The sequence below is a fragment of the Carlito syrichta genome, unplaced genomic scaffold (genome assembly GCF_000164805.1).
Source record: "Carlito syrichta isolate Samal-C Ts95f unplaced genomic scaffold, Tarsius_syrichta-2.0.1 Scaffold316264, whole genome shotgun sequence".
Taxonomy (NCBI): Eukaryota; Metazoa; Chordata; class Mammalia; order Primates; family Tarsiidae; genus Carlito; species Carlito syrichta.
Genome location: NW_007260360.1, coordinates 346,312 through 365,260, shown reverse-complemented (window position 1 = coordinate 365,260; position 18,949 = coordinate 346,312). Strand labels below are relative to the sequence as shown.

At 41.3% G+C, this 18,949-nt stretch overlaps 1 protein-coding gene across 1 annotated transcript in view; it reads right to left on the bottom strand.

Annotated features, from left to right (window-relative positions):
• The window catches only part of CUNH6orf118 (chromosome unknown C6orf118 homolog), a 27,935-nt gene extending 10,275 nt beyond the window's left edge, over nucleotides 1-17,660 (bottom strand). Inside the window, exons 1-6 of the mRNA XM_008074002.1 lie at nucleotides 16,989-17,660; nucleotides 16,065-16,187; nucleotides 14,508-14,567; nucleotides 12,312-12,436; nucleotides 8,336-8,394; nucleotides 4,111-4,292 (exon numbers count right to left, since the gene is read on the bottom strand). Of these exons, the coding sequence (XP_008072193.1) occupies nucleotides 4,111-4,292; nucleotides 8,336-8,394; nucleotides 12,312-12,436; nucleotides 14,508-14,567; nucleotides 16,065-16,187; nucleotides 16,989-17,435 (996 nt within the window). The 5' untranslated portion in view covers nucleotides 17,436-17,660. The remainder of the gene's footprint in view (nucleotides 1-4,110; nucleotides 4,293-8,335; nucleotides 8,395-12,311; nucleotides 12,437-14,507; nucleotides 14,568-16,064; nucleotides 16,188-16,988) is intronic.
• Nucleotides 17,661-18,949: the final 1,289 nt, after the last annotated feature.

Below are 18,949 nucleotides of genomic sequence, written 5' to 3'. Positions count from 1 at the left end.
AGGAAAGAGAACTACAGGCCAATATCTTTGATGAACATAGATGCCAAAATTCTCAACATGATCCTAGCAAATCGGATTCAACAACACATCTCAAAAACATCCATCATGACCAAGTAGGCTTCATCCCTGTGATACAAGGCTGGTTCGACATTTGCAAGACAATAAATGTAATTAAATACATCAACAGATGTCAGAACAAAAACCACATGATTATATCACTCAATGCAGAAAAAGCTTTTGATAAAATCCTGCACCCCTTCCTGATAAAAACCCTGGAACACCTAGGCATACATGGAACACACCTCAAAATAGTAAAAGCCATCTACAAGAAACTCACAGCTAGCATACTCCTAAACAGACAAAAAATGGAACCATTTCCCCTGAAAACTGGAATAAGACAAGGATGCCCACTCTCTCCCCTCCTGTTCAATATAGTATTGGAAGTCCTGCCTAGAGCAATAAGAAAAGAGAAGGCGATCAGTGGTATCCAAATAGGAAAAGAGGAAGTCAAGTTATCTCTCTTTGAAGACAACATGATTGTGTACCTTGAAAACCCAAGAGAATCTGTCAAAAGCCTCCTTGCACTGATAAAAGACTTTGGCAAAGTCTCAGGGTATAAAATAAATGTGCAAAAGACAATCACATTTCTCTACACCAATAATAAACAAACAGAAACCCAAATAAAAGGCACAATCCCATTCACAATAGCCACAAAAGAAATGAAATACCTTGACATCTTCCTAAACAAAGATGTGAAAGACTTTTACAATGAAAACTACAAAACACTACTCAAAGAAATCAAAGATGACACAAACAAGTGGAAAAATATCCCATGCTCCTGGATTGGAAGAATCAACATTGTGAAGATGTCCATCTTACCTAAGTCAGTCTACAGATTTAATGCTATACCCATCAAATTACCAGCAACAGCCAGGCTCGGTGGTTCAGCCTGTAATCCCACGCCTTTGGGAGGCTGAGGTGAGTGGATTGCCTGAGCCCACGGGTTCGAGACCCGCCTGGGCGGCGAGACCTCATCTCTACAATAAATCAAAAACTCAGCTGGGTGTGGTAGCGCATGCCTGAAATTCCAGCTACTCGGAAGGTTGAGGTGGAAGGATAGCCGGAGCCCAGCAGGTCGAGGCTGCGGTAGCTGGGAGTGGCCACTGCACTCCAGTCTGGGCAACAGAGTGAGACTCCAACTCAAAAAAAAAAAAAAAAATTACCAGCAACATTCTTCTCAAAGCTAGAAAAAACAATACAAGAATTCATATGGAAACACAAACAATCAAAAATAGCCAGAACAATCCTCAGCAAAAAAAAAAATGAAGCAAGAGGTATCACATTGCCAGACTTCAAACTTTACTACAAAGCCACAATAATCAAAACAGCTGGTATTGGTACAGGAACAGGCATATAGAACAATGGAATAGAATTGAGATTCCATAAGCAAAAACTCAATTTCTCAATCAACTCATCTTCGACAAAGCCTCCATCACTGGGGAGAGGAGAACCTATTCACTAAATGCTGCTGGGAAAACTGGCTGACCACATGCAGAAGATTCAAACAAGACCCCTGTCTATCCTCATACACAAAAATTAGCTCTAAATGGAGCAGAGACCTAAATATAAAACCTCAAACCATAAGAACCTTAGAAAATACAGGACACACCCTTATGGAAATTGGAACTGGCATCCAATTCCTGAACAAAACCCGAAACACATGGGCCATAAGACATAAGATAGACAAGGGGGACCTCATTAAACTGACAAGCTTCTGCAAAGCCAAAGAAACCATCAAGAGAGCAGGGAGACAGCCCACAGACTGGGAAAAAGTATTTGCCAATTCCATATTTGACAAAGGCTTAACATCTTGGATCTACAAGGAACTCAAATATGCTGAATAGAAAAAAACAAACAACCCTATTACAATGTGGGCAAAAGATATGAACGGACACTTCTCAAAAGAAGACATACAAGCAGCCAACAGACACATGAAGAAGTGTTCAACCTCACTAATCATCAAGGAGATGCAAATTAAAACTACACTGAGATATCACCTAACTCCAGCCAGAATGACCATTATCAATAACAAAAAATAACAGATGCTGGAGAGGATGTGGTGAAAAGGGAACACTTCTACACTGTTGGTGGGAGTGTAAACTAGTGCAACCTCTGTAGAAAGCAGTGTGGTGATTCCAAAAAGCTCTAAATATCGACCTCCCATATGACCCCGCAATCCCCCTACTGGGAATATACCCTGAAGAACTCAAATCACTCTATCAAAAAGATACCTGCACACGTATTTATTGCAGTATTGTTCACAATAGCAAGAACCTGGAACCAACCATGCTTTCCATCAAAAGAGGACTGGACTTAAAAAATGTGGTGCATAAACACGATGGAATACTACGCAGCCATAAAAAAAAAACAAAATCATGAATTTCACAGCCACCTGGGTGGAACTAGAGTTTATAATACTGAGTGATCTCTCACAGAAACAAAGATCTGAGTTTCACATGTTCTCACTCATAAGTGAACCTTGAACATCTATTGTAATACTATAAGAAAAGGATTGACAGTGGCAGGAAACTATGAGGGGGCAGGGAGGGGAAGGGAGGTGGGTTTAACAGTAGTCAATATTGTCTGGGGATGGGGGAACATCCCTTATCAACAAGGGTGCCTGAACGATGCATATTTGTATACCTAACCCTTAACTGTACCCCACAATTTTAAAACAAAAAATATGTTTTAAAAAAACTACACTAGATACCACCTAATTCCAGTCAGAAGGCCATCATCAGTAATTCAAAAAATAACAGATGCTGGAGAGGATGTGGCAAAAAGGGAACACTTCTACACCATTGGTGCAAGTGTTAACTAGTACATCCTCTGTGGAAATCAGCGTGGCAATTCCCAAAAGTTCTAAATATCGACCTTCCATATGACCTTGCAATCCCCCTATTGAGAATATGCCCAGAAGAACTCAGATCACTCTGTAAAAAAGATACCTGTGCTGAGCTCGGTGGCTCAGCCTGTAATCCCATGCCTTTGGGAGGCTGAGGTGAGTGGATTGCCTGAGCCCGCAGGTTCGAGACCCTCCTGGGCAGCGAGACCTCATCTCTACAATAAATCAAAAAATCAGCCGGGCGTGGTAGCACACCTGTAATTCTGGCTACTCGGAAGGATGAGGCGGAAGGATCACTGGAGCCCAGCAGGTCGAGGTTGCGATGGCCGGGAGCGGCCACTGCACTCCAGTCTGGGTGACAGAGTGAGACTCCAACTCAAAAAAAAAGATACCTGCATACGTATGTTTATCGCTGTATTGTTCACAATAGCCAGAACATGGAACCAACTGTGCCGCTCATCAAAAGAGGACTGGATTTTAAAAATGTGGTACATATACACAACGGAATATTATGTAACCATAAAAAAGGACAAAATTAAGAACTTTGCAGCAACCTGAAGGAAATTAGAGTCTATAATACTGAGTAATCTTTCACAGAAACAAACAGCTGAATATCACATGTTCTCACTCAAAAGTGGACCTTGAACAACTACCATAATACTATAAGAAAAGGATTGACAGTAGTGGGAAACTGCGGGGGTGGGGAGAAGGCAGGAAGGTGGGATTGACAGTAGTCGAAATCTGCCTGGGGAAGGGGGGCACACCTCATCAACAAGAGTAGCTGCACAATGAATATTTGTATACCTAACCCTGAATTGTACCTCACAATTTTAAAATAAAATTTTTAAAAAGTAGTTCTGGAAAAATATATGTAATAACATAAACATAAGAAAAGATAATAATCACTTTCCTTTTATAAACTATAATTAAAAGTTACGTTGAGTCAGATTCTGCACAAATATCAATGAGGTTTTGACCATTAACAGAGTTCTACAGAATTTTTAATGACTTTCATTTTTGTTGTCTCAGATAACCCTCTTAATTATTATAATTACTTACTATATAAATTTTGAAATAAAAATATATTTGAACAAAATTTCATGATTCTTTTTATCCTCTGACAAAATTAAATTGGTTCACATGTTTGCCCAGGCATTCCTCAAGCAATGGAGGAATGTAAACACTTAAATAAGTAAGTTGCATACCTCTACACTTTTAATCCTATTCTCAGTGATATCTGAAATTCCAGTATGCACCAAAGTTGTTTTAATTTCTGTTACCAGAGCCTGTATTTCATCCCACTTGTCAAGTATTTCACATCTCTTCTTTTCAACCTTCTGAATAAGAGTAAGATGCTTCTCATCCATTGCATTTTTCTCAGACAATTCTAGAAATATTTTTAAGGCAAAGTAATGTTGTGTTTATTATGTCAGCTCTTATCAATATCATCATATATTATTTAAAATATTGTGTAGATTATACTATCTATAACTGTAACATATAATGTGACTAAAGCTCCAAGCATGTCAATAAAAATAATCTAAAAATGGTGCTAGTTCTCATTTAATTTATTCATATAATCAATAAGTATCTGTTGAATACATAATTTGTGTGAACACCAGGCTAGGTGGAAAGGCTCAGTGGTGAATTATGACCCACATCCTTTTCCAGAGATTTTATTTTAGGAGTACAGACCCAACAAGAAACACAGGACAGTGATAGTGAGGGAGTAAAAGCTGTGTGGGGAGACAGAGGAGCATCCAACAAGACCCAGGGATGGCTCTGCCAGAGACATGTGGCTAAATCCAGACCTGAAGGATGAATGGAAGTTAGACAAGAAGAAGGGGGTGAGGAGGGACCAGAGGACAGAATCAAGGGTTGATGCTAGAAAGGAAACAAAGGTCAGATCTGAAAAGGCCTTATCACCTACATGAAGAAATCAGTCAGTATTGCTGAAGCCTTTTATTCTGGGGAGAGACACAATCTGTATGCAGTACAGAAAGTGGATCAGAAGGAGCAGGATTAGGATCAAGAAGAACTGTGGGAAAGCTACTGCAATCATTTAAACAAGTTGATCAGATCAGGAGAGTATCCCTAGTCTAAAAAGAAGTGGAGAGACCCAAAAACTGTTTACGAAATAGAAAAAAAAAGAAAAACGCCTTTGGTCATTGACTGGATCTGGGATGTAGAGGAGAGGGAGGTATCAAAACAGCCCTGGGTTCTAGCTCAGCTGTAGCTGAGTGAAATAATGAATTCACTGTGGCACACAAGTAAGAAAGAGCTTGGCTAGAATCCAACTTGGCCACTATTCCAAGCTGTCCTAGAAGTGGCTGAGAAAGAGGACAGTGAAAGACACCTAGTACATATTTTATGACTTGCACCTCCATGTGTTTGGTGACACCATCCACTGAAAGAGTCAGGGAGATATCAATTTAGAGAAAGAGATGGTGAGTTTAATCTTGGGCATGTGGGACACTAAAGAGGTCACGTCCAGTGGGCATGTGGATATAAAGATCTCAATCCAAGAAAAAAGTTTTTAGAAGGAAAATTGGATGTAGAACTAAAAACATATGAACTACGCTAAAGACATGCTAGACTACAAAGAATGTCAACAATTAAGGAATACAGAAAGAAGAAAGAGTCATCATGACCCACTAAGGGTGATTTGTTATCAATGAGCACAGTTAGACACAGATTAGAGTGGTAAGACCCAATGCTTTTAGAAAGAACAACTATTCCTCTTTGATGGGAAAAAAAAGCAATTGGAAAGATTAGTAATACTTATTGGTAGATCGTAAACAAGATGGAAGTCATTGCCATCATTGAACTTTGCTAAATTTAGAAGGGAAAACCATGAGGTTAGGTTTTGGGGGAATTAGTTAAGCAAACACATGATGAACTACCTGAGGAGACAGAAGTGGCTATATTTAAGTTTCGACATAAACTCTGAGGAAAACTACAAAACAAAGTATTTGATTTCCACCTTAACCTGAACTGAGGGTTTCAGCCTAAAACAATCAGCTGAGGGCAGGTCAGGCCAGTGAACTCCATTCTCATCCTTTTCTACCCCAAGAAATAACTAAAGAGGAAAGCTGCGGAATCAAAATGAGGAAATTCCACAGAAAAAAGTTGTATGGTTAGGGGAGAGAGGTCCTGAAAGAAAGAATCCTTTAGGGAAAGAATAAAGCAGGAAGGACAATGGGCACCTGATGATTTTTTCCATCACAACAGTAGAGTGTTGGAAATAGTTGGCCAGGTCAAATATGAAGGAAATTTGGTTGGACTTCTAGAAAGTTAGTCACTGCATCTGGGAAATGATCTTTATCTTTTGCTTTGTTTTCTTTTTCTATTAGTGGTTAGCAATAAAGCCCTTACACATTTGTTTTGTTTTTTAATGACAGGCTTGTTTTAAGAGACAGCAAGGAAACAGAAAACCACCAAGCTGGGGTCTCATTTCACAACCTGTCTGTGAGTGGAACCCTACAGAGAATGAACCATGGGGCACAAGAAAGAGGGAATCAATCAACTTCTGAGCCCTCAGAAGGGGTAAAAAGAGAAGCAGAGAGCCAGCCCGGATGGAGAACTGGTGAGGGGCTGGGAAGAGAACCAAGCAACAAGAAACTCTTGCAAAGACATCCAGCAGGGAAAATAACACACATGTTGCTAGTAGGAAGGAAAGAAGAACCAGGCAGAAGGAAAAAAAATACTCTAACAAGAACCTTTCAGGCTAAGTTCTGCTAAAAACTTAAAACAGGCTAGATCTGAGAGCCTATCCTAAAGGATGTTGAGGGGAAAGAAATATAATTTCTTTATTTAGCAAGCTTAGAGGAGAAATGGCATTTAACTACATCAGTGAGAAGAAGTCAAGATTAATGAAAAAGATCCTTAGTCAAACTTATCTAGAGTATTTAATCACATTCTAAGTTATGTAAATTTAAGATAATTTTAATACCCATTTATTATAAAATTCATAAAATGTAATTGATTTCCTATAAACCACGTATACTTCCTCACAAGTGATATTAAAAAGAGGAAGAGGCAACAGGCAGTGACTACCACATGCCATGACAAACCTCAGAGGGAAGGGGGAAGTTCTATTTTCACCCCAACTTAACAGGTAGGCAGCTGAGACTACGACAGTCAAATAACCAAGTTTAGAGCGGCAAGAGCACGTGGTTGTGAGGGAAACTAGCTGACATGACATCCAAGACTCTCAAGTCTCCACCAGCCACATCACCTGAAAGGAAGACTCACAGCCCAGCAAGCCCCACCATCCACTCACTGTTTGAAGCAGATGACTGAAATGGGCAGAGGCTGACAACGTGTTCACAAGATGCAGAGCATCCCAAATGTGAATAGCCTTAAAGATGTGTTGTTGACTATAAAACACTTACTTCTTTGAGCTGGAAATAGAAGTCTAAAGGTTCCGAATACCAGCATGGACTCCGTCTTGGATCCTGTTATCCTGGAAACCACAAGCTCCACTTCCTCAATTTCAGAGCTTCCTCTATCTCAGACCCACATGGATGTGCTGAGCAATGGTTCACCACCCCACCCCTCTAAAATCCGTCACATATTTTGAGAGATTTTCTCTAGGATAAACAACTTTTAGTCCTTCATTGCTTCCTCATGATATTTATATCATTTAGTCTATTTTCTTAAGGACTATTCCAAATATCTTAGTCAGAACTTAACACAATTCTCTACATAAGAGATCCTGAATTAATTCAATGTTCCACAAAGTTCTTAGAGAATAACAAGACCATGCAAATGTTGTGTCTGGATACAGATAAACTAAATACCCAGAGGTACCCAAAGCAACAGAAACTGGAATTTGACTCCTAACCCTGGAAGAAACTCTGAAGAGATCCACTGTGTTCTTGTATTGTTAAGGCATTTCATCAACTTCAGATTAAATTTTGTTTTTTGTTTGTTTGTTTGTTTGTTTGTTTGTTTGAGTTGGAGTCTCATTCTGTCGCCCAGACTGGAGTGCAGTGGCCACTCCCGGCCACCACAGCCTCGACCTGCTGGGCTCCAGCAATCCTTCCGCCTCAGCCTTCCGAGTAGCCGGAATTACAGGCATGCGCTACCACGCCCAGCTGATTTTTAGATTTATGGTAGAGATGAGGTCTCGCTGCCCAGGCGGGTCTTGAACCCGTGGGCTCAGGCAATCCACTCACCTCAGCCTCCCAAAGGCACGGGATTACAGGCTGAGCCACCGAGCCCGGCTTCAGATTAAATTTTAAAACTTACCTTATAACTACAGAGCATCATAAGAAAAAATAGATAAATAAAATCGAATAAACTCTCTGAATAACTTCTCCAAATGACTAATGTCAAGAGGCCATGTACAGTGGGGCAAGTTTGAAGATTCTTCATGCAATGGTCAAAGTAGAATGGTCAGAGGTCCATCATCACATGGTCACCTGCCTGATTGCTCCTTAGAAGACTGCAGCAACACACGCTCCATCTCTAGTTCACTTCTGAGTCTACAATTTGAGAGTAAAAATTAGTGAACTATTAGAACTCCATTGGCACCCTTCTATTTTGTCTATTTGATGCCACAAGTATTTTTTTTCATTGAGAAATAGAACTGATCTTATTTTCTAACACAACAGGTAATCTGAAGATGTTTATAAATGAAAGTCTAAGTCTACCAAGTTAAACAAACAAAATAATACTTTCTAAACAAGATTGCATAAGTTATTAGTTAAAGAAGTTAGTTAATTTAAAATAAATTATTTTGTATGTTTATTGATATTATTTGTGATTTGAATTATTAAGAAGAAAGAAGACAAAAAATAACTAGGATCTTACACTCAAAGGCAAACACCAAATCAAGAGTTCTAGAAAGTCCTTACTTTTACTGGAATACACTTTGCAAGTTCCCTGTGCATTATGCTTCCATCCACAGATGCAATTTAAAAACTCCACTCTACTTAATTAAAAATAAAATATGAGAAATTTAAAAAGAAGGAAAATAAAACTCTTTCTAGCCTCTTCTTGGTTCAAAATAAATTAAATCAACTCTCTTATTTTTGATAAATTAAAAGAGAAAAGAGGAGTCTAATAGGTATCACATATACTTGGGAAAACACTGTGATTTCGTTAAAAACATCAACACCACAAAAAGCTTAATGTCACATGTCTACAAATGACCTAGTGGTTTACGATTTTGACAAGCATTCGCTCATTTTATCACAGATTAAAAGAGAAACAGAGTAGTATTATGGCTTTCAAGTTTAAGGAATGGGGAATCAATCAATTAATAATGATGATAACAGCCTTTTTAATATGTACATTACATTTAGTTTCCAGAAATTTAATATAACTTCATAGCTTCAAATATTACTTATGCTTTGTTCTATTGCTTTGCTTTTCTTCTTTAGGGACTTTAATTATATGTGAATTGGATATTCTTTGCCTGTCTCCTATTTCAACTACATTTTCTAACTCTTTCTTTGTCTCCTTTTCATTCTTTTAGATATTTTCCTGATTTTCTCCAATGACCTTTATTATATTTTCATTCAAAACTATTCTTCCTTAAACATGTTATAATTTAGTCTTGACTTATAATTTTGACTCTTAATGTCTGTAGTTATTTTTTACACTTATGAATCCAGATTGTTTTCACTTCCTGAAATGTCATTTTGATAATATCTAATTTAGTTAAAAATGCTCTGTTATAGTCTTCTTCTTTATGCACAGGTGGGGAGGGGTTGCAGGGATTTTAATTAAGCTGTTTGGATTCTCCTTTTCTGTTTTCTTTTTATAGTAGTTTGTACATATAAACATTGTCTACACCACTACAAATTTTTGCAGGCAGGGCTAATGATTTGGAGTAGTGTGCAAGATTCCTAATTCAAAAGGACACTTTTCTGTTAGCGTAGCAAATTATGCTATGCTTTTTATTGTTGGCTTATTGTGCTTCTGTGATTTTTTTTTTTAATTTGTTTTGTTATTACTGGAGAGCTTGTTTGAAGAGGTAGAAAAGGAGGGTACGGAGAAGATTGTGTGCACTCTGATTTTCTTCTTTTACAGGATTCTAAATGTGCCTTTCTTGCTCTTTTTTAGACTTTCATTGAACAGTTCAAAGCATGCTTCAATCCTTCAATCCTCTTCTCACTCACATCATTATCATTTCAGAATTGTTTCCCCCCTTCCATACTCATTCCCAAGTTCCCTCCCTGCAGTCAGTGTTTTGATCAACTTACCAGGATATTCCTGTAGCTTTCTCACTTAGGTGGATTTTCTCTCTGGCAGTGCTTCTAGGACAATTTTAGGCCTTCTACTAGCTCCACTGTTCTCTCTTCCATTAACTTTTCCCCAGACTTTACTTGCTCTCAAAAAGGCTTACAGCAGGAGCATGAAAAATGGTTCACTGGCACTTGATGCTTACTTTTCTATTTTTATTTATCTTGGATTCTGGCAATTTGTGTTGCCTCAGTATCCATGTTGAATACAAATTTAACCTCACACCAGAGGCAAGGCTCAGTCACACTTGACACAGTTTCAGGTTCTCTATCTCCTCCCAGTTTCTCAAAGTGGTCAACCCAGATACCAGGGGGGAACCGAAAAAAAAAACAAATCATCTTTTTGGAGGTAAGATCCCTTGTAGTACAGGCTTCCCTTGCTAGGTAAGTGTTCTAGAAGCCATTGGCATCAGAATAGCAGCTAGTGTTATTGTGAGAGGCTGCATCCGACTTCACTGAATTTTTTTGGAAATTCTTTCAATGTATTTGCCCACTTCATGATGTGTGATTTACAATTGCACCTGCCCACACCACACTGTGTTCAGCAATTTTTGACCTAAAAAGGCATGATCCCCATACCCTACCCTCCCTATTCACCTGATCTTGCCCCAAGTGACTTTTTTTTCCCCCAGATGAAAAAGTCCTCAAAGGGAAAAGTTTTGCTGATGTGGAAGAGGTGAAACAAAAAACAGCAGAAGCACTAAAGGACATCAAAATTGATGAGTTCAAAAACTCTTTTGAGCAGTGAAAAAAGCATCTTGATAGGTATATGGCATCAAACAGAGAGTACTTTGAAGATGACTGAAGTTTAAACATGTAAGAATAAATACACATTTTTTAAATAAACAAGTTCCAAATTTTTTGGAGGATCCCTCCGTATTTGCCTTTACAATCACCTCCTGGTGACCCCACCATGGGACAGCAAGATACAACCTACTTGGCTCATTCCAATGACAATCACAGTCTTCATGAACTTTGTAGATGTGCCACAGTAACCCCCTCTTAGTCACCGTGTCACTCCACAGATTTTGAGTCTTCTTGCCCTAAACCCACCAGTTAGAACTCTCTGCTGGCAAACTTGCTTGGGTAACACTGTGGACCCAAATAAAGGCCTTGATCCATAGGTCCTCTCTCTCTTTCCCTCATTCCCTACATGCTGATTGGTCAAGGGAGTTCCTGACATCTCTCCCCTTTCTACGAATTCTGTGAAGTGTACTGCCCTCTCTTCTTTGGGATCTGTAAGTAACAAACTTCTATTATTTCATGTAGATGTTGTATACCTCCTCCATGTCTCACCTGACTCACACACCTGATCCTAACAATTCCCCCAGCCAGGGTTTTCCTAGAGATCAGCTATCTTGTAGGAATAAACTGGATACATATTAACCAAGATCCTCAAGGGCATCTGCCAGTAATAGTCAAATGTCTTGTGAGAGGGACATCTGGTCACAAGTCAGACACTTAGGCATCAGGCCGGCAGGCCAGAATAAAAACATATCCTGTTAAGGGCACACTAAACATCCACAACCAAATCCCCAGGATCTCTGTCACAGCTAGGCTAGAGTTTAGAACCACTTTTGTGAGACAGACCTCAAGACCAAATTAGAGCAAAATGCAACAGCTCTCTGTCTTTCTGTTACACTAAAGGAAAATGTTATTTGGGGGTTTTCTGTCATTTTCTTGAGAATGTTGTGGGTGTTTCAGAGTTACTTTAATCATTCTTTTATTCATTCTTACAAATAATAAATCCCATTCCATTGTGATTTGACCCTAGAAGACTATACAGAAAACTCATATTACAAGCTATTTTTTAAGTTAAAAAATAATAATAAGGGTATTCATATAAGGTGCCTTAGATCTGTAGCCTTCTCAACTATCAATAAGTTTTCAGGGAACCACGAAAGAAGATCTGCAATTCCTTCAGAAACCTCCCCAAACTCCTTCCATGCAAACCCCATATGTAGCAGAATATACTAGTCACATAAGTGATAGCCTATGGAAATGCCCAGATGACAGGTATGATGCTGGCAAAGCAGCACATCACACTCAACAAAACAGAAAAAAAGTGTAACTGTATGCTTGCCATATGGTTTTAAGATCTTGTTAAGTAAGTATAACCCAAACACAGATCCAGTCGGGCCATTCTAGCTCACTTGTCGTTACGCTCCAGGGCTGCTTTAATGGCTTTCACAAGCGTCCTCAGTTCCTCCCTGGCTCCATCCACTTCAGCTGTTTTCACAGGTCTCTTCTCCAGTCCCTTGACTTGAGAGAGCAGAGCCTAGGCAGGGTCAGGCACATAAAGGGAGAGACAGACACACCAGAAGGGCGTGAGAACTTTCCTTCTTAGTCATGATTATGTATTCAAGATGCTCTCGGTTAAAATACAAACTCTAGTTAAAACAGGTCAATTGAGGAGGATTCAGGTGAAGGAGGGATTTTGGGGGAGAGGTGACTAATCAAGTGAAGTTCTGGTTAAAATACCCTTTTCAGTACTGTATGATTTCATTTTTCCAAAAGATTTTTTATATAGTGGGGGCGTGTCCTTGTTGGTCTGTGTGAGGGGAGGACATACTGAATAAAGTGCTTCGGGGACACTCTTATCAGCACCACAATCATGTCTTCTGAATTAGTGAGAAATTATTATTAGCGTAATTACTACATATGCATATATAAAGCAATGCTGTTCTCAAATGTGCAGCAACAAAGACCTCAGCCTCATCCAATGATGGACTAGCAGGTTTTCAGAGATAGAGAGAGGGATCCAGACCCTATGGAAAGCCTGGGAATATTTTCATTCTGATGTTTGAGCAAGATACAGATATATATGGTACTTTTGGACTCAGTCTCAAGAATAGGGAACAGTGTAGCTCCCCAACTGGAAGCTTTACTTATATCCATAAACAAAAACAAACAAAAAAATCCTTATTTTTCTGCTCAGTGAAAAGGCTCAGAACAAAGACAAGGATGCTCACATATGAAGTTGGATTACAAAGTAAGTTTGACCTTCTTGCAATGCATGTTTAATATACAAATAAAGAAACTATGTTTCCTAATGGATACAAGTTTTAAGCTTCATTGAATTTTTTTTTTTTTTTTTAGTTGGAGTCTCACCGTTGCCCAGACTGAAGTGCAGTGGCCGCTCCCGGCCACCACAGCCTCGACCTGCTGGGCTCTGGCGATCCTTCCGCCTCAGCCTTCCAAGTAGTCAGAATTACAGGCTTGCGCTACCACACCCGGCTGATTTTTTTTTTTTTTTTTTGTAGAGATGAGGTCTCGCTGCCCAGGCGGGTCTCAAACCCGCGGGCTCAGGCAATCCACTCACCTCAGCCTTCCAAGTAGCCGGAACTACAGGCATGCGCTACCACACCCGGCTGATATTTTTTTTTTTTTTGTAGAGATGAGGTCTCGCTGCCCAGGCGGGTCTCAAACCCGCGAGCTCAGGCAATCCACTCACCTCAGCCTCCCAAAGGCCCGGGATTTCAGGCTGAGCCACCGAGCCCGGCACTTCATTGAATTTAAAATGTCATAGTCATCTCAGCTAGTGTTAGCTTTTTTTCTTTTTTAAGTGATAAAAAGTTATTCCTATCGCATATTTTCTTACAAAAATAATCCCCTGTTATATCCTAACTCTGAAAGAAACACCTGGAAGGTCATCACCTGTCAAATGAATAGGCTGTGGGTTTTCAGCAGTTTACTACATGCTGGCCTTCATGTGGCTTTCTCTCCAGGAGAAGAATGGGTTTTGTAATTATTGATGTAGCACTCTTTATATTTTCAAAGTGTATATATGTTTATATATGCTCATATATAGCATTATTTATATTCACAAAAATATGTGTATATATGTATGTATGTGTGTATATGTGTATATATATATATATCCTAGAACATATATGTAGTTATATATATTATATAGTTATATAAATATTTAGTTGTAGTCATGATTTGGGAATGCAAATAATACTATGCCAACCTAAAGGAAAGTTCTTTTTTTTTTAAAAGCAGGACTTACTGAGAGGACAGAAAAGCTCCCACAGTGGGAGGGGACCCAAACAGGTTGCCCAGGGAAGTTCTTTATCAGTAATGCCCTTAAGCTAGTATAAAGCCCACCCTAATAAAAAATTAATTAATTATACAATTAATAATGTATAATTATATATTGTATATTATATAATTATAGTGTATAGTGTATTATAATTATATATAATATAATGATTAATTAAAGTATAATACAAGTATTCTAAACTCTGGGCACACACAGGGCTTTGTGGATTCAGAGTGTATCCACTGCTCATGACTTATGCAGCCATGAGTACACGAGCCCCACTCAGGTTCTTCAGGACTGTCACCTTGTACTGTGCCGTGGGCTGAGACTCCAGCAGTATTGCCATGTAGAGTTCATATCCACCCTGTCAAAAAGCAAACAAAAAATCCATCGGAAATGTGCTGCGGGACGGCACTACAAGATTTTGTATTTATGAATAATAAGAAAGTTAAGGGTGTCAGTTTAGATCATTTCACATAAAACATGTAAAATGTTCCTATGTAGCATAGTGCACATGGGCAGGCACGAGGATGGGAACAGCAGACACTGGTCACTGCTAAAAGGGGGAGAGCAGGATGGAGGGACAAACACCCTGCAAAACCACCCACCAAGTCCCATGCTCAGACCTCACCACAGGGCAGGGGGCTGGCAGCTGGTTCATCAGAAGCCCAAACTTCACCATGACGTAATGTACCTATTTAGCAAATCTTCACACATACACCCAATTTTAAAATAAAATAAACATTTTTTAAAATGTTTCTACAATATATTAAACACTATATGCACTAATGTTTATAAAATCACATCAGCCTGGGCAACATAGCAAAACCTCATCTCCACAAAAATAAAAATAAAAATAAAAAAATCAGCCGGGCATAGTGGTGCATTTCTGTAGTCCCAGTTCCTCAGGATGCTGAGGTGGAAGGATCGCCGGAGCCCAGGAGGTCAAGGGTGTGGTGAGCTGTGATTGTGCCACTGTACTCCAGCCTGGGTGACAGAATGAGATCCAGACTCAAAAAAAAAAAAAAAAATGCACCACATTTGAAGTCTATTTGAGCATTAATGATGGATCAACTCAGAATACTACCATAAAACACCTTGACACAGAGAACATACTGTCTCCTGCCACACGGACACTGAATATCGGTCCTGCCGACCTGCCAAAGTGAACGTCTCGTGACAAGAGCATCGCTGAACAGGTCACTGTGTCTCCATGGAGAAACACTCCTTGAGAGGAAGGAAGTGGCAGAATCGCATGATCTTTAAACAATATGTCAACTCAGATTCCGTATGGTCACTTTCATCATGAAATTACAGCACACCTATAATCTCATAAGATTCACATAAAATAACATGTGCGCCCTTATAAAGGTTTATATATCACAGAGAGTGCCAAAAATCTACACACATATTAAGAAAGGGAAGAAACTGTATTGAAATTGTAATACTCAATATATACAGACAACAAAAGATGAATACAAATCACGTTTGATCTCTGCAATTACAAGAGGTACTCAACATGGTTCCCATCAGTGTCCAGACACTTCTGAAAAGTACTTCAAAAAGTGATACATACATCACTTAAAATGTGTCTACATTGTTTTGGCACCCCTGGTATATGATTAGGAAGTTTTCGTGGGAAGACTTGGGCTTAAGGGCTGAGTTAATGGGGTGTTTATTCCGCTCCTTTATGACTTATGTGACTGAAGACAGATGACTAGAGCATCTGGGAATGATGGTCCCCGTCTGTAGAAAGGGGACCATGGTCATACTTGGCAGAGATTCTGTGAGGCTTGAGATTGCGTGTGCAGAACATCATGTGTCACTCTCCACTGTTATGCAGAAAAGGTGTCTTTCTTACCTTAACTTCTCTCAAGAGATCACCAAATATCAAAGAACTGTTGCAAATATCTTCAAAGACGTCTCCAAACACCTGCAGCCTGTGGAGCTGCTGGGGGTGACACGTGCATATTTTCTGGAGTTCCTGGAGGGAAAACAGAACCGGCCCATTTTGGAATGCCTTCCTTTTCCTTTCAGAGCAGGGTTTCCCAGGGTGTGGAGCCAGGTAGAGGACAGTTGCCACCACACAGGCACCTGGTCTCCACGAAATAGGTGGCCAACCAGTGTGTCTTGGCCCTGCCCACCAGCTGCTGAGGATCTTTGCTTACTAAGTCACCCAAGATAGCCTTTGTTTTTTTTTCTTTCATTCACTCCCTTGAACCCAGTACCCAAGGGGAGTACCCAAGGGCTTCCTCTGTGCCTCACAATCACCCCAAGATCCTTGCTCCCTTCCTCCTGACCCATCATGAGTGGGCCACTCACTTCTCTTTCTCAACTCCCCCACTCTCTAGGTAATGTCTCAGACAGCCAGCTCTCCTCACAGCCAAGCAGATCTCCAGGTCACCCAGCATCTTCCTTAAACCTGGGCGATTCCTGCACTGATCTTACCTGCGACTCTTCCCCACTCTCCTTGCTCCCCATGGTTGGATAGGAAGCCACTCTCAGGCCCTCTGTCACTCCATACACCCTGTATTTATGGTCTCTGTCACATGGCATTGAACGCCTTCTATGACAAACTTCCTTCCATTTCACCACGTGTCCACGTGTGACCTCCCTTCAGCCACCCTATCTGTTACTATGTATGGGTCATGTCTGATTTTCCTGGTGCTTGGAGGCCCTGCTATCTTCTACCCGGATGTACCCATAAGGCATCTGGGAAGGGGCCCCACCCTCAGAAGTTGGACTCCTTGCACAGGACGAGTGGGTGGTCCTGTGAGTCCCTCACCTGCTCCAGCTTCCTCTCGTAGCCCCGGGCTGCCTCACTGCCGGTGAAGTCGTTCTTCAGGAGATCTTGCTTGGCAAGCACTTCCTTCTGGAAACTCAAGAACTTCTTGTACATGTCTGCCTTGGTCACTCCAGTCAGGTAGGAGCTGATATACTGGTACTCATCCCTGCCTGGGGGCCGCGTGGTGCACTGGCGGCTGGAGACAGGGCCTCTGCTTCTGAGCACCTTCACCTCCGGCAGCCTCAGCTCCTCCCGCCTCTGCGAAGCAGGAGATGCCTCGCGGGCCTCCTCTTTCTCTCCTTCGGAAGCCTTCTCGGGGAGGAAATCCTCTTTGGAAGCGTGGGACAGAGGGGCCTGCGGGTTTAGGTACCTGAACAGCGGCGTATCCTGGGAGTCGCTGGGAACCAGGGCCGTGTGGATGGTGAAGTGGGCTAAGGCCGCCTTCATCTCTGCCACCTTCCTGTCGGGGGGCCTTCCTACCCTGGGGACGCGCTCCCCCCTGGGCCTGTTGGCATTGGGCCAGTGGCGTAAGATGGTCTCAGGGGGCCGGTAGAGCTTGTTGGGATTCAGGTGTCCTGAGGTGTAGCGATAGACATCGTCTCTGTGGTCCCTCTGAAGTCTATTCAGAAGCTTCCCAAGGTTGCACAGCGTCTTGATGCCGCGTGTCTCACAGTGCCTCCAGGGCAGGTAAACTGTTCAGAAAGGACAACAAGGTGACAGTGTCCTGCTTAGTTCCAAGTAGGACGGCCCTGTGCATTGGCTGAGCTGACACAACCGCCACCCAAAAGAGGGGTGTCCAGAGAGAGGAGAGCACGCCTGGGCCTGGTCCAAGAAACCCATGCCGGTGGCAGTGCATCAGCACAGGAGGGCACCCAGGTCATAGGATGTCCATCCAGTCCCAAAGCCCAGGACCCTCCAGCCAGTGAGAAAGAAGGCAGAGGATTATAATGCGACAGCATGTTTCTTACGCTATTTGGAAAGATTTTAAGAGGAAAGTATGAACTTTTCATTCTAATTTTCTAATAACGGTGCTTAAAAATGTCTTTTTTTTTTTTTTTAGACAGGGACTCACTCTGTCACCCAGACTGGAGTGCAATGGCACAATCACGGAGCACCCCAGTCTCAACCTCCTGGGCTCAAGCAATCCACCTCAGCCTCCCCAGTAGCTGGAACTACAGTTGCATGCCACCACACTCAGCTGATTATTTATTTGTTTATTGTAAAGATGTGGTCCCGCTATGTTGTCCAAGTTTGTCTTGAACTCCTGGCCTCAGTGATTCTCCCACTTCAGTCTCCCAAAGTGCTGGGATTATAGGTGTGAGCCACGGCGTCCAGCCAACGGACACCTTCGACATACTTTACATGACAGTCTAGAGAGTGAATAAAGGGTTTGTGTTGGGGGGAATTATTTCTCCCTTAATAGTAAGATGACTCAGGCATTGCTGATGTGACACCTTAGTGACCAACGAGTCACTCGCCCCTTCCTCCACCAGAGTGAAAGCTGTGTGTATGCTGAGGGGACCCTGTGTCCCTTCTCACAAGGCCTGTGCTTCTCCCATGTCCATGGAGAAGCTCTTGGAGCACATGGCCTGGGACATAAAGAGGGGAGAAACCAGTCTTTCGAGTTGGCTTCCAGACTATGAGAGTGAAGATCTTCATAATCTCTCTGGACCACGGCTGCTTCCTTTGCAAAATTGAAATATGTGGCTCGTATAGAATGGTTGGTTGACACCCACATGGTGTCACTGCGGGCAAAGAGGCATACAGCCTAGACCAGGGACACCACAGAGCGTCTCCATCTGTGCTCCAGGTCGGCAACCCAGGCAGCACCTAACTAAACACTTCTGGCAGAACATGAGTCAGCCCACATTTGCCCCTTTTAGATGGCATTTTCCAATACAATGAGAGAGGGTTTCTTTCTGGGACACTGTGTACTGTGACGCCAAAGGGTAGCTAGGCTG